General features: G+C 44.2%; 1 protein-coding gene across 2 annotated transcripts in view; it reads right to left on the reverse strand.

The window, feature by feature from the left end:
* The window catches only part of LOC146857163 (membrane-bound glycerophospholipid O-acyltransferase 2-like), a 151,760-nt gene that overhangs the window by 12,226 nt on the left and 123,209 nt on the right, over positions 1–16,325 (reverse strand). The window contains exons 11-12 of one of the 2 annotated variants that reach the window (XM_085647652.1): positions 10,263–10,395; positions 3,180–3,331 (exon numbers count right to left, since the gene is read on the reverse strand). In XM_085647652.1, the coding sequence (XP_085503778.1) occupies positions 3,180–3,331; positions 10,263–10,395 (285 nt within the window). Of the gene's footprint in view, positions 1–3,175; positions 3,332–10,262; positions 10,396–16,325 lie in introns of those variants that run through there. The other variant, XM_085647653.1, reaches the window with a different exon arrangement.

A 16,325-nucleotide genomic window follows, 5' to 3' on the forward strand; every position in this document is an offset into this window, starting at 1 on the left:
TTATTGAATGGTATGGTATTATATGGCGTTTCATTATATAGTATGATATGGTATGACATGTCATTATATAGTATGGTATGGTGTGGTCTCTCATTGTATAGCATGGTAAGGCATGGTACGGCCTGTCATTGTACAATATGGTATGGTATGGCCTGCCATTGTATAGTATGGTATGATATGATATGGTCAGGCTGTCATTGTATAGTATAGTATGGTATGGCTTGTCATTGTATAGTACTGCATCGTATGGCCTGTCATTGTATAGTACTGCATTGTATGGCCTGTCATTGTATAGTATTGCATTGTATGGCCTGTCATTGTATAGTATGGCATGGCCTGTCATTGTGTGGTATGGTATGACCTGTCATTGTATGCTATGGCCAGCATGGTATGGTATGCCATTGTATGGTATGATATGACCTGTCATTGTATAGTATAGCATAGAATGCTATGGTATGATATTATATAGCCTATTATTGTAAGGTGTGGCCTGTCATTGTATAGTATGGCATGGTATGATGTGGCCTGCCATTGTATAAATTGTATAGTATGTATGACATTATATGGTATGGCTTGTCATTGTATGGTACGTTATGGTATGTACGGTATGGTACGGACTGTCACTGTATAATATGGTATAGTATAGCCGGAAATTGTCTGGTATGGTATGGCATGTCTTGTATTATGTACTATGGTATGGTATGGTAATGTCACCGTATTACATGATTTGGTGTAGTATGTCCTGTTATTATATCGTATGTTTAGATATGGTATGTCATGACATTGGTAGTATGGTCTGGTACGGCATGGCCTGCCATTGTATAATATGGTATGACCTGTCATTGTATGGTATGGTATGGTATGTTAAGGTATGGTATTGCTTGACCTGTCACTGTATAGTATGATATGATATGATGTGGTGTTGTATGGTATGGTATGGCATGGCCTATCATTGTATGATATGGTATTGTATGGTGTGTGTGTAATGGCCTGTCATTGTACAGTATGGTTTGCTATTGTATGGCCTGTCATTTTATGTTATGCTCTGTCATTGTAAGTATGGTATGGTATAGTATGGTATGGTATGGTACGGCCTGTCATGGTATGGTATGGTATGGCCCGTCATGGTATGGCATGGTATAATGGGCAAACAAAGCAAACACAAAGAGACAATGGACGGAGCGCTGAAACTTTTCAGACACTCACCCCCAGTCACAAATCTGGGTTGAATCCATCATCATTCTTTTGCTCACCACACCACCCCAGTTCAGACAAAGCAATAGGCAAATCAGGCTTGACCCTGTGCCTCATGGGAACAGTCCAGCCCAAACTGCCAAGCCAGATCTTCCCTGGAGCGGAAACAAGCATCCTGGGACCGGTTTCGGGGTAACACTCCTCATCAGCCAGGCTAGTTTGAATCCAGTGGCAAAGTGAGCAAGAGACCCAGGTCTGGGCATACCCTGCCAACTTAGGGTGAACAAAGCAATATATAGTGGTATAGTGGGTCTTGTCATTGTATGGTATGGTATGGAATGATATGTAGGGTATGATATTGTAGTTATGGCCTGTCTTTACATACTGTGGTATGTTATGAGTGTAGGACTGCTGTTTTGTTAAATTTGAATAAAATAAGCTATTAAAATGCATCAATGCCATAATTTTGTTAGCCATAAACGACAGGTTTTCATACAAATAATTATTTTGTCAGCTGCTTTCAAGAAACAAAGGGTTTAATTCTCTGAAATGCTTCTCACAAAGAGACAATCATTCAACTGTTCGCTGTGAAAATCGGCCAGTGAATGTTACAGTATTCATTTCACAGCAAACCTTTGAACAACCTCTGGGCATCCTCCGAGATCCGAACCAAACACCCTTCTCGACTCCCTCAGAGACAACAATCAAATACCTACCTTTGCCACCAGGTAGAAGAACCAAGGGGCATATCAACAACAACCGGCGATAATTATCGCTGAGCGCACTTAGCGCTCGGATAATTATCGCCGGCTAGCGCCGATTTTTATCGCTGAGATAGCGTGCTATTAGCAACGCTTATCTCATCAGCGATAAAAATCTTAGCGCGAACTGGCTAACGTGAGATTATCGCTGGAAACCCAGCGATAATCTCACGTTAGCTAGTTGATAGGGACTCACAAACGTAGCCATGATATCCACCCTCCATAGGATATCATGGCTAAGTCAGTCCTGAAGCAGGCGTAAGGAAAGTAGCAATAACAGGGGTTATCGCTACTTTTCCTGACGCTATGCTTCATAGCGTTAGGCTTGCTGATAGGAGAAATGTCGCTTAGCGACATTTCTCCTGTCATGCCAGGTCAGGAACGCCCACTTTGCATCTCATTAGAGATGCAAAGCTGGGCGTTAGGAATCCTGACTCTAACGCAAGGTTTCACGTGTTAGCGTGACCTTGCTGATTAGGCGATAAAATTATCGCCGCTTTTCGGTCGAAAAAGGCCGCAAAAGCGGCAGTAATTTTATATCGCCTGCTTGTTGATATGCCCCCAAGTCCCTTTCAAGCTGAACCGAGTAACCTTGCTAAAACTTTCCGGGAGCAGCGAGGAGCCCAGACTTAGCACCACCAAGGAGCTGAACCAGACACCGCCCTATCAAAGTCCAAGTTCCATTTCTGTCAGCCTCAGGGTGCAGAACAAAGCACCACTCTTGGCACCCTCAGTGAGCAGAGAAACATAACATCCTAGCACCCCTGAGAGATGCACCCAGTACCCATCTTATCACCCTAAGAGAACTGAACCATCTACCCTTCTACCACTCAAGAGGAGCACAACAAAGCACCTACCTGGCATACTTGGAGAGGAATCCCAGAATAATTGGGACTTCGACCTCCTGGATAATGCTCACGTAGGCAAGGCTAGGGTGAGAGGAGTAACTAGAAGGTAGGTCATGAGCATGGCACTTTAAGAGCTCCACCGGGGAAATGTTATGAAATATCCCATGATTCGTATAAACTTCCTCTCGCTACTCACTCCCCCTTGTCTCTTTATTCTCTTCCTTTCTGTTTTATTTTGTTTAGTTTTCTTTTTGCTTCTGTTCATTCTGGTTTTCCTCCCTCTCCTTTTCTCTTTTTACTTATTTTTCCATTCTCTTGTGTATCATCCTGTATAATCACCCAGTATCCTGCCATCCCTTCCATTCCTGAATCTCACCTGTAAAACCTGAGGGAGGGCTCCAGGGAGAGGAGAATGAAAGGAGTCAACGCATAGCTGTTGCTGACTTGTGTGGCCATCCAGGTGAGCACGTCGTAGAACCTTTTGTGGGCCAGAGAGTGGATGAAGTGATGCCGGAAGTTCCTTCTGACCTGAGAGGGGAGAAAAACAAATTGAGAACTTATTGTTGTAGCTACAAGATACTCTCATGGTAGGCAGGAGTCAGGGAGCCTGTTCATGTAGATTAACAAGTTGCAGGTTTAATGAAGAAGTTATAGTTTAAGTTACAGGTTACAAGTTACATGGTAAATACGTCACCAGGAGCAGCATCCTTACTGCTCAGTCCACTCTTTCTGACACTCTTACAGCCAACATTATATGACATCACACAATGGCTGAGCAGCAGGTAACAAGTAATCTATGGAGAGAATGCATTACATCTAACAGCAGGCCATAACACATCTCCTCTTATAAAAATAACAAAAATACAACAGGAAACATAACATAGCATATAATACAATCAATAAACGTCACCACTTGTACCCTGCCGTGGACACTCCCAAGATCAGGGGTATACGGTTAACACACCCCCCTACAGCACACTTTTGCATATAGGCAAGATCAGGGAAAACACCCTCCACTGCAAAAACCTTTGAGAAACAGTCTATATGCTCCACCTCAACTGCGTACTCTTGCAGAACCAGGTAAATCATGGTAGGACCAGGGAAATCCACATGCCCTCTACTGCACACACTCCTGGGAAACATACTCCACACTCCCCCTCAACTGCATCCTCTTGCAGGACCAGGGACCCCCATCTCATACACTCACTCTCTAATGCTTACCTTGCAGGACCAGGGAACTCAGCTCTCACCCTCAACTGCATACCTTGCAGGACCAAGGAGAACTCATTCATCCCCTACTGCACACTCTTGCAGGACCAGGATTCACTCAACCTCTACTGCATTCCTTGCAGGACCAGAGATAATTACACTAAAGTGTACCCACACAGAACAATGGTCACATTTCAACCCTCTACTGCATACTCTTGCAAGACCAGGGACACTACACACTTTCACCCTCTACTGCATACGCTAGCAGGACCAGAGAACAAACAGACATAATATACTGAATGCTACCCATACACAACAGCATTTACCTGACACACACCACTCAAACTGGAGCAAATTAAACCATACTCTCTGCCACAAATACAACATGGCATTCAAAAATAACCAATATTAATGCACAAAATCCTCCACTCTGGTGAGTGACCTCTCACCCGAACACATCATAAATACAAAGCCCTCCACTGTGGTGAGTGACATCTCACCCGAACATCTTCCTAGAACTATGCTTGTAGATCCAACTCACACAATATGAACAAGGGGTAGTGGTGGCACAGAGAATCGCACATCATTACACACTAACGGGCACATGCATCAAGCTAGGCAATTACGATTCCTTAATAGCGATTATTAAGGAATCGCTATTAAGGAATCGCAATTGCCTATGCATGTAGGTTTTACCAAAATATTTGCGATTCCTACACATTCCTTAATTGCGAATCCCAAATTGCGATTCGCAATTAAAGAATGCCTTTCCATTTATTCCTATGGGCCTAGAGGCCCATAAGAATGAATGGGAAGGTATTCGCAATTTGCGATAACCATATAGGTACTCGCAAATTGCGAAAGCAATTTGAAGGGTGCTAGGAGGCCTTAAAGGCCACCCTGCTGCACCCCCAAATTTGGCATGTATGCTCATGTGGCGCAAACATATGCCCTTAGGGCATATGTGTGCGCCATATGGCACTTTGAAAAATGCACTTTTGTGCATTTTTCCAAGTATTTGCAAATTACCATCAACTTGCAGTTGATGGTAATTAGCATTTCCTAAATGCGAAGTCGCATTTAGGAAAGGCTTTGATGCATCCCTAATAGGGAATCACAATTTGCGAGTCCCTCAAGTCATTCGCAATTTAGGTAATCGCAAAATTTGCGATTACCTATATTGCCAATGGGTTTTGGATTTGATGCATCGGAAATGGCATTTTACCGGACGCAAACGGCCCGATTCTGCGTATCGGACCGTTTGCGGTCGGTAAAATGCTTGATGCATGTGCCGGCAAATCCGATGTGGGTAATGTAGTATTGATACAATTCTAAAAAATATAAATCTTGGTGCCACTCGAGGTAACAAAACACCCCACCACCTTGGGTGTTAATACACAATGATCCAGCCAGACCACTGTGCTAAACTTAATAAGACAGTTTTTACCCCGGCACTCCTAATATTTGTCCCTCCATTATTTCATTGAATTTGAGGCACAAAATCCATACACATTTGAGGTAGCTTCATTCACAGGAAAGACAAAGACAAGAAGGACTAATTACAGTCGCAAAGCCGCCCCTAGGCCAGTGCTTCTTGGTAATGGCGTTGGTGTGGTCTGGGCTATAGTATGCCCCTGTCTCATGAGGTTGTCGCCCCCAATCCGTAGTCTGCTCCGGTCCCGTTAAAGAGAGGCGGCTGCAATGTTTCTTCATCATCAGGCTGTGTCGCTTTTCTACTGACAAGGACTGGACTATCACTTCTAAAGTGTATATTACCTGATACTGAATGTCAATAACAAATGCATGTATATATTGATGTTGCATTATGAACTATGAACTATTAAATTTAAGAAAGTTCCAGTACCACGTCACAAACTGGTGTTTCCTGTGATTGGAGCCACCTCAAATGTATATAGATTTTGTGCCTCAAATTCAATGACATAATGGGAGGACAAATATTAGGAGTGCCGGGGTACAAACTGTCTTAATAAGATCCAACCCACACAGTTCAGATAAATAGAATTACTCAAGTCAATAGAACTGAGGTGCTTAAGTCAACGTAAACCAGTCAACGAAGGCCACTGCAGCGCCTTTACAAACGTTATCCTTGCTTCAGTCAGATAGGAATGAATCGTAATTACTGGCACAACTGTTTCTGAACAAGTTCCTCAATTTAAGAAAAATTCACTCCTTCAGTTCACTTCTTCATTACACAGCATTCACTTGGTCATTAAGCAATGCAGTATCCTTAACATGGTGCCACCATGCGTTTGTTTACCGAAGTTGCTAGGATACTGTGTTCACGCTTGGAAGTACCATGAGGCACAAAGCGCACAATATCCTTTACGTTATTGCCAAGTGGCACTCACATGGTAAGTCTATGACGAAGCTCGTTCAGTACTCCTGTGGGGTGTTTACTGCCATTGCCAAGTTTCCACACGCACGTGCCGACCAACCATTGCCTACAGCGAGTCTCAATGGAGATAGTGACTCTAGCGTTGCTTTCTCGAGCTGACCTAGGCTCGCTTCTCTGCTTGCAGCCACCAGAGAAGTCCTCTTGCTCCTCCACTTGAGCTGACACCAGTAAGGTACCTTACAATGGCCTGGCGCTGCAGGCGAACGATGCGATCACCCAGCTTAATTATACGTGCTGATTCAGCACATATTTTGAATAATAACACGGGACATGTGCTCCCTCGCACCTCAGTAGGTGCTCTTGCCATCACTTAATGGGGCTAAATCCTTCCCAAAAACAACACCACCAATGCGATGCTTACCCAAACTCAGCTACTGTTCGAGGTGCCCGGCGTTGACCACTGTTCTGATCGTTATACCGCAAGTCACGCTGCTGTTGAAACACTGACTCCAGTTGCTCACCCAACTTGACTTTAATTAGGATTGCCGAATGTTCATTTCTGTACATTTTTCAACTCTGTGCACATGGAGTTCAGCAGACCATTTCTTCGGTATTCATAGCCATTTAATCAGGCACATCAGGTCTGGTTCTGTGTACAGTTAAGCAAACCACCCTTCCAGTCTGCAACCTGTCTGATGGGTTAAGACACTGATGGGGCTCTGGGCGTCTACTTTTCCTCTTCTTTTGTCTCTTTTCTTCTCCTCTGCCTTCAATGTTCCTTCGTTTCTTTGATTCATGAGTTTCCTTACACATAGGTTCAGTTTCCAGTTGTCACCAGTGTTGTAATTACAAGATACCCTCTTGGTAGGCAGGAGTCAGGTAGCCAGTTCATGTAGATTAACAAGTAGCAGGTTTAATGAAGAAGATATAGCTTAGGTTACAGGTTACAAGTTACATGGTAAATACCCCACCAGGAGCAGCATCCTTACTGCTCAGCCTACTGTCACTAACTAACACTCTTACAGGTACACATCATCATTTCATGACATCACACAGCAGCAGGGAACAGGGAATCTATGGAGAGAATGTATTACAGCTAACAGCAAGCTATAGCAGGTGCTCCTTCCAAATGCAGAATCGCATTGGTATGTACAAATGTTTTGTGATCGAAATGCAGTCGCAAAATATTCACACTTTACTACCAACTCAAAGTAGGTGGTAAGGCATTTGCAGACTGGAAAGGTTCCCCATGGGACTTCTCCCCTTTGTGAATGTTGGGAAAACATTTTTAAAAGCAAGCCATGGCCCCACGGACCATTGCCTGCTCTTAAAAATGAACAAAAAAAGTTACATTTTTTAATGTTGAAACACATCCTGTTTTTCTTTAAGCAAAACTAGTTGCATTTCAACAACAAACAAAAAACCTTTATTCAAAGGCAATCACAGACATGGTGGTCTGCTGACCTCAGCAGGCCACCATCCCTGTGATGGCTGTGATTGCTAATGGGTTGCAAAGTGCGACCTACCACATTAATATTTATAAGGTAGGTTGATTGGCAACCCAATAGGAATCACAAGTATCAAACAAAAAGTTTCATGCATAAGGAATAGTGATTTCAAAATAACGATTCGGATGAAATTGCTATTTGGAAATCGTAATTCCTATTCTTTGTACATTCAGCCCATAGTTGCCTTGTTTGTGGTGCAGAAGGTCGTAAAGATGCAATTATTCTTTTATAGGAGTCACTGGAGGTGTTTTAATGCCATCATGATGTGGCCGTGATGCCAAACATCCTACACTTAAAAACTGCCAGATGGACATGAATCCAGTTCGAAGTAAGGGTACACCCTTGTCTCACACTAAAGTTTGTTTGATTTGATTTGGGGTGCCATAGAATCCTCTATCCCTTGTGTACCCCTTGAACCAACCAACTTGCTATCAAACCCCCCATATGCACTTCTTATACACTTTCCCTACTACACACTTAATCTGCTCGGCAGTTGTCATGTTAGGGATCCAGAATTTGCAGAAGGCTAAGCAGTTTGGTAAAGTTCTCAAGTCTCATCCCATTAAACCCTCAATTCTTTAAAGCTGCATATTCACCTAAAGAGATACTTCATCATTCCCTCCACTGTGGCATTTGGAAAAGGTCCTTATCTATTCCAAAACAATGTGGCACAAAGCTCCATTAGTCAAATGAAAGGCCTGGTGTCTCTGAGAACTTTAGGAAGCTGTTGGGTGATCACTTGGAAGCCATATGCAAGATGAGAAACAAGGAGTTGACTTCCTTTGGACTATCGAAAGGTTGGTTATCATTCCATTTCCATTCTGCATTGAGCACAATGCCAAGTAAAAAAGTCAATTTCTGACCAATGTGTACTTGAGTGAGATTAGATTTCCTTAGTCACAATCTCTCTCAATCAGAATAAGAGTTAATCTATATAAACCAACACTCTGGAGTTAGGCGGGAGACTGGAATTTTCTAGCAAACAATTATGAAATGTGAACTTATTTACTCTTAAAATATCCACCTCTCCAATGCAAGTTGATTGAAAAATTTAAGTCCCACGATTTGTTAGCATGTTTTCCAGCAGACAGAGCATGAAAATTAAAATTGTGAACTGGTTGTGGCCATAAGGTCTGACAAACCAAATCCGGGGAATAGTAGACCTAAGATTTAAGCTATCAAAGAAGCTCCCACTTGTGTGGATATAAATGCAATCGAAGCCCCATACATGTAACCCCATTTCCAGTCTGGTACATCTGTGTGAAAGACTGTCTAGAGAGGCTTGTCCAGGTAAGTCAGATGCATGCCCACTGCACACACCCACCAAGAGGATGCACTCCAGTTCTCATTATGTGAGACCATAGAGTGAAGCCAGCACAACAGACCAAACACGCGAGTGTATATAGGGTCACTAAAGCAAACTGTCCTCTACCATGTGCTACTTCTGGCAACAGAGCAGTGGTAACTCCAGTGTGAAGAAAAACCTAAGGGCCTTATTTATGAAGACCTGCAACACTTTTACGCTGCTGTTGCGTCACTTTTTGTGACGCTGCGAGGGTGTGAATAATGCGCCACATTGCGCCATATTTACAAAGTGGCACATCTAAGCAGATGCGTCACTTTGTAAAGGCCTGCGCTACATTATACCTGCATCAGGTATAATGTGTGCAGTTTGGGCGTTCCCCCGCAATAAAGGGTCGTAGAAGTGGCGAAGTGAAATCTATGAGATTTTTCTGTGACACTTCTAGGACTCTACTGCATCAATATCTTACGCCTGGCTCACAGGAGACGTAAGACTGATGCAGGCCCCTTCTGTGAAAGGACACATTGCTGGAGTTACGTCTGTTTTCAGACACACCACAGCAATAGGCAACTTTTGCGCCTACAGATACATCAGAAATACTGCTGTATCTGTAACTCCTTGCGACATGGAGCGCCGTACATGAAATACGGCACATCCATCCCGTTGCAAGGAGGGCGCAGTGAAAATTGTTGTATCGCTGTTTTCACTCAGCGATGCGACAGGTTTCATAGATGAGACTCTAAGTGTCCTTACTAGTGTCCTTACTAGCCTCCGTTCTGGCTGCAGTACACTGTTCAGCTGAGCTAGGGCTGCCAATCAGTGCAAATTGGAACATAAACAATCATGAAACATAACTATATGGTTCTCAAATATAGATATTTAGGTTTACCGGCAAAATCAGTAACTCTTATCAGCAGTGACTGCCAACATGTCTGCTCACATCTGGCATTTCTTTCAAATGCCACAAAGACAGGAGATCACCTGGGCACTGTATGCGGGAGGGCTTTGCTTCAAGAGTGGATGTCCTGGCCGGGCAATATATCATGTTAAATTTTATGTTGGCAGGTCAATAGATCCACTCACCGCTTGGCCTGCAAGGGACATAATTAGTGCTGAGAGGAAAGCGAGGTAGTAGCCGGGGAACACTCCATGCCACAGGGCAGACAGCAGGAAGGTGGCCAGCATAGGGTGAACGGGGCAGCGTTCATAGCAGATCCTGAGAAAAAGAAGGAGAAAGTCAGCCATTGCCAATCTCTGAAACCTCATATAAACATTCTTCTCTATCAAACAGACACACACATCTAGGATAAGAGTGGGAGCCGTCCGTGTTTCTTTTTTACGTAAATCAGTACAAGCTCTGAGTCATGTCTGATCCGATTACACCTCATCTGGGCTTCGAAACCAGGAGTATGTTTTCTCCCCAGTCCTGTCCAAGCACCGTCATCAATCTCCTGCCAGAGGCATTACCTTTTGTAATAGTGTTGGAAAATGGGCCTCCCAGGGATCATTTTCTTTCTTCTATGGCCCATATTTTAAAAGTTGTGTTACTGAAGATTCAAGTGACTCAAATATACTTAGTTATTTTATTCTAATTTCTAGAGATTCTGCTCACCTGCTGAAAGTACTGTATGAAGGCTCTTCTATTTAGGTGGTTTGATAGTAAGTGTTCTAGGGCACACCAGGAGCTAATGAAAGAACTTAAAGCTCCCCCTAAGGATCACAACATGGTCTCCCACTGCCGAAGTATCTACTAGGCTGAGGTTAGAAATTGTAAGAAAACCCTTAACGATAATGCTTGGCTTCAACTCCATCATGCCAGTTGTCTGTGCCATAGTTCTATCGTCTGGGTAATTATCAATCGCCCACTTTTTTTCTGAATCTGAAGAGGACTTATTGTCCTGTCATATCTCTCCTCTGGCCTAGGTTAACCATTTTAGGGCCATGTATAAAGGACTGGTGTCAGATTATTTTCCTGGACCTATGTCACAGTTAGTGGGTGCCTCAAATATTGTTTTTTCCCTTGAGGAGGTGCGGGATGCAATTTGTCAGCTGTCGAAGAGTAAAGCCCTGGGACCCAATAGGATCCCAACTGATCTAAATGTTTCAGAGCTTCAGGTTAGGGTGTCCCTCCTTACTCAGGTTATTAATACATCAGTAAAAGGGGATCATTCCTTACCGTGGCCTAAATGGGTTATACTGACAGGTTTTTAAAAAGGTGACAGGTCTGACCCTGGTTGTTATAGGTTGCTATTGTTGATTCACTCAAGTTATAGGGAGGGTGCTTTTAAGCAAGCGCGTGATCTGGGCCAATGATAACCATGTCCTTTTAAAAAAAAGATTTTTATTGAAAACAGTGGACCACAATACACAAAACAAACAAACAGTACAAAAGCCCCTCCACTTGAAGCACAAAGAGATACAATGTGTTTTGTGGAAATCCAAAAAGCCGGTACGCACATAATAATCATGGTACATAACATCCACTAAAAGGGCATTAAACGAAAGAAACCTATCAAAGTATAAGTGAGAGGGAAAAAACAAAAGCGATTAATACACATGGCCAATACAAAATACAATACAAATACTGACTGTATTGAAACGTTGCTGTGTGTGCTGGGATGCGGGAGGTCAGTACAAAAACATGGCGAATAGCAGCGTCTGTCAGCCTGTAAGTCAATCTACAGCTGGGGGATTAGTTTGGGTAGGAGCAGCCTGTTAAGCGAGGAGTGTTCACTGCAAGTGCGTGCGATAAATGCACCAGATGTCCCTGGGCCTGGAGGTTGGGGGTTGAAGTGCAGCGTATATATCACAGATTGGATGCTGCAGTAAGCCAGGCTCCGAAGCCAAGCAGCTCTGGTAGGACGAGACCTTGCCCCCCATAGGACAGCGATCTCGAGTTTAGCCAGGAGTAACGCTATCGTTTGATGCTGTTAACCACCCCCAGTAGACCCAGTTTTGGGGAAGGTAAAAGAGGAGTATCTATTATTTGTGCAAGTGTTTAAAAGACTTCCTGCCAATACGCCAAAATGTGGAGACAGGCCCAAGCCATATGCAAGAAATCAGTGTCTAATGCATTACATTTGGGGCAGTTTGTGGGGTTGGAAGGGTCAAACTTGGCCAATTGTCGAGGGGCTATGTAAATCCTATGGACGAATTTGAAATGAAGCAATTTACGTCTGTGGTTGGGGGATGCTTTGAGAATTTGCTCAAGGCAATAGTACATGCTTTATCGGTCAGTGGGTGTCCCAAGTAATTTTCCCACCGCTGTCAGGTCCCCCGTTCCCGCCCCACCCTAAGCGCCAAACACGCTTTATACAGTTTTGTGACCAGGGGTGACCCGATGTCGTCAGCAATGAGGAGGGTGAGTGGGGGGAATTCCGTGTACGGGGATGGAAAGGTAGAAAACTTGGCTCGTAGTGTGCCCTGAAGTCGAGCCACATTAAGGGAGTCCATGCCAGTCAACCCGGGGAGCTGCATCAAATCAGAGAATTTACGTTCCTGCCTGCTTGGCAATAGGGAGCCAAATGTATCTAAGCCCGATTTGGAGAGAGTCACTAGGACCCCCTTTTCAGCGGTAAGGGGTAGAAACTAATTGTGGGCGAGTGGGAGGGCAGGTGAGTAAAGAGGTCCAGTCCCAAATTACAGGTTGAGCTGGCGCCAAGCCCAACACGTAGTAGCCAAGGGCTGAATATCCTGCGAGTCAAGGGGGGTTCCCCCGGGGAGCAGCTATGCAAGAGGAGTCAGGGCAGCCAATTCCTTGTCTGTTTTCGTGTATGGTATGCGATTATCTTGATGGAACCAATGGCACGCATATTGGGCCTGTGCCACTAAGAAGTAGAGTTGAGGGTCCGGAACTGCAAACCCTCCCCATGCATATGGAAGTGTGAGAGTGTTCCAGGCAACCCGGGGTCTATGACTAGCCCATATCAACCTGATAAAGAGGCCTCGTAGTCGAGCAAAAAACGCATTGGTGAGAGGAATGGTTATGGTGCAAAAAAAGTAAAGAAAATGAGGTAGCACCTTCATTTTTAGAAGTGCGATGCGACCAGCCATGGAGAGAGGCAGTTGTATCCATCTTTCCACCTGCTAGGTGAGTTGGTCTACAGCAGGGCCGCAGTTCAACTGTATAACCTGGACTTTGTCCCTGTGAAGATGCACTCCAAGGTATTTAGTGGTCTCCCTAGCTACCGATAAGGGGTATTCCGTCTCATCCGCCACAACCGCGTCCATGATGGGAAACAACACCGATTTGCCCCAGTTGATCTTAAGACCTGACATGGAGCCAAACCGTTCGATTTCATCTATGAGCGGTTGCAGGTTATTTTTGGGGTGGCGGACAAAGAGCAGAACGTCGTCTGTGTACAAAGACATTAGTAGTGGACCGTTAGGGAATTGCAGGCCTTGAAACAAGTGTTTTTCCTGGAGATGTCGGACCAGGGGGTCCATTGCTATAATAAACAATAGCAGGGACAAAGGACATCCTTGGCGTGTGCCACGCCTAATTGAAATGGGAGGGGACAACGAGCCATTGACCCGGAGGCGGGCCGTGGGAGAGGGGTATAGCAGGGCGATGAGGGCTATAAAATTAAAAGTAAGGCCAAGCTTCCGTAATGTCGCCATCAGGAAAGGCCACTCGAGGGAGTCGAAGACCTTCTCCGCGTCTAATAACGTGACTGCCGCGGGGGTAGTGGGCTCGATGCGGTTAATAACTGAAAATACTGTTCAAAGATAGAGGGCGGTGGAGCGATGGGGTATAAAATCTGACTGTACTGGGGACAATATTTGGTCCAATAATAAGGAGAGACGAGTAGAGAGTGTCTTGGCAAGAAATTTATTGTCAAAATTAATGAGCGAAATGGGACGGTAGGAAGCACAATGCGTGGGGTCCTTCCCTGGTTTAAGTAACAAGGAGATAGCTGCCTCTTGCATAGAGTGGGGGAGAACACCCAACTCCAGTGCCTCAGCGTAAACCTCCAGGAGTTGAGGTGCCAGACTATCCTTTGTAAAATACTCCTGTAAGCCCATCGAGGCCCAGTGCTTTTGAACCTGTGAGTGCGTCTATGGCAAGCGAGACCTCCTCAACCGTAAAGAGGTCCGCCGAATCGGCCTGATCTTTGGTGAGCCAGACCATAGCCACTTCCTGCAGATATGGCACGTGTTGTGTAACATTTTCGGGAAAAGTAGTTGAATAAAGGGAGCGGTAGTAATGATAACCATGTCCTTGACGATCTACAATATAGTTTTTAGACCCGGACAGGGGACACATGATCAATGTTTGAACTTGTATCTCCTGTTGAATAAGCATGTGGCGTGCAAATGGGGCTCTGTGCATATGGCATGTATGGATATCACCTCAGCCTTTGATCATGTGAACAAGGACAAATTATGGTCTATTTTGATGTCACTGGGTGATGAGCAAGACATAGTCTTTTTCTTGCGAGACCTACATGCACATCTTTCAGCTGAGGTGGGGTACAATAAGGATGGTTCTTCCACTGAGTTTTTACCATAAGAAGAGAGATCAGGCAAGGGTGCATCTGAGCCCCTTCATTATTTAGCCTATATATTAATACATTGGAATTTGTTTTATTGCAGGGTAGTGTTGATTCCTCTTCTTTGAAGCTCACCGGCCCTAGAAGGCTAATCAGCAGGCAATCCTGTGGGAGGGGGTGTTACACCCTCTTCCCGGTCAAGCTTTTGATCTGGGACTCCTGAGAGCAGAGGCTCTCACCCTAGGAGGTCAGAACAGTGTCTCTGGTGGCAGGCTGGCAGAAACCAGTCCGGGAGCACACCAGAGGCTGGTATGTTTTCAGGGGGCACCTCTAAGATGCCCTCTGGGTGCATGTTTTGATAAATTCATCACTGGATTCAGTGTGGGTTTACCTTTAGTGAAGCCATCATGTAGCTGGGGAACTCATTTTCACCAGTGTCCAGCACATGTTCTAAAATGGCTTCCTTGGTCACTTGTCCTGGCAGTTATTGTACTGACCAGCCCTGGGGCATATCTGCTCATGCAGGTATGCCCTCACATATAATATTCAGGGCCTGCTGTAAGGGTGACTTACAAATATTGCATGCAGTGTTAGGGCACATAGCACACAGGGATGTATGACATGTTGTGTTTTCACTTTTCTCTGCACCAAGACATGCAGCCTGCGATAGCAGCCCTGCATTTGCTTTGTGAGGGGTCCTTTAGAGCGGCACAATTCGTGCTGCTGCCTTTAGTACCTCTTAGGGCCCTCTTCAGTACCTCAGGCCCTAGATACCAGGGGTGTCATTCCTAGGGATGTACAGAGGGTGCTAAAGGTTTGTCAATTAGGGGAAATAATTTTATAGTTTTTAGGGAAAGAACACTGGTACTGGGGACCTGGTTAGCAGGAACCCAGTACACTTCAGTCAAGGTTGCATCAAATACCTGGCAAAACATGGGGGGTGGGGTACTGCAACAAAAACCCAGTTTCTCAAAGGAGGTATAAGCTACATCTATATTGGGTAGGGACAGTTCCGACCAACATGTATTTTAGATGGTTGATTGTTAAGATGGGAAATATCTTACCACGAATAGCGTTACAAACGCTTAATAAGTATGGAATATTCGAGTCATTGAAATTATTGAGGAAACTAGCTATTATTTGTCACGTGAATGTCATCTTAATGGTACCTTAATTAGAAAAATAATAATTTATCTTAACAAAGCTTTAGGTATTCTATTATATTTTCCTTACATTACATTAACAAAAGTCAAATTCTAATGAAGTAATACTATATAGAGTCCTCTGGTGGATTCCCTATGGACCGTCTTGCTATGGGCCTTTAAGCTTCCATAGAATACACACTGCATATATGATGTGGAAAGGCATCAGATATGCAGAGTGTATTCTATGAAAGCTTAAAGGTTCAAAGCAAGACGGTTATTTGCATTTCCAGGTAATTCCATTCATTATAACCTGTCACACAGCAATTGCTTTTTTGTTGCCAGTGCTATGGTATCCCGAATGTTTAATGTTTATTATTATTAGCTGTGTTTTGCCTAGCAGTCTGTATTGCATTGTTTGCTTAATTTAGATGAGCTTTATTTTCGATGCTGTCTTTCCCCCTATAGGTGTGACCCTCCCCTGTATTCATCTGGAGGAGCTTTTTACTTCT

Source organism: Triturus cristatus, chromosome 3_2 (genome assembly GCF_964204655.1).
Source record: "Triturus cristatus chromosome 3_2, aTriCri1.1, whole genome shotgun sequence".
In the NCBI taxonomy this organism is placed as follows: domain Eukaryota; kingdom Metazoa; phylum Chordata; class Amphibia; order Caudata; family Salamandridae; genus Triturus; species Triturus cristatus.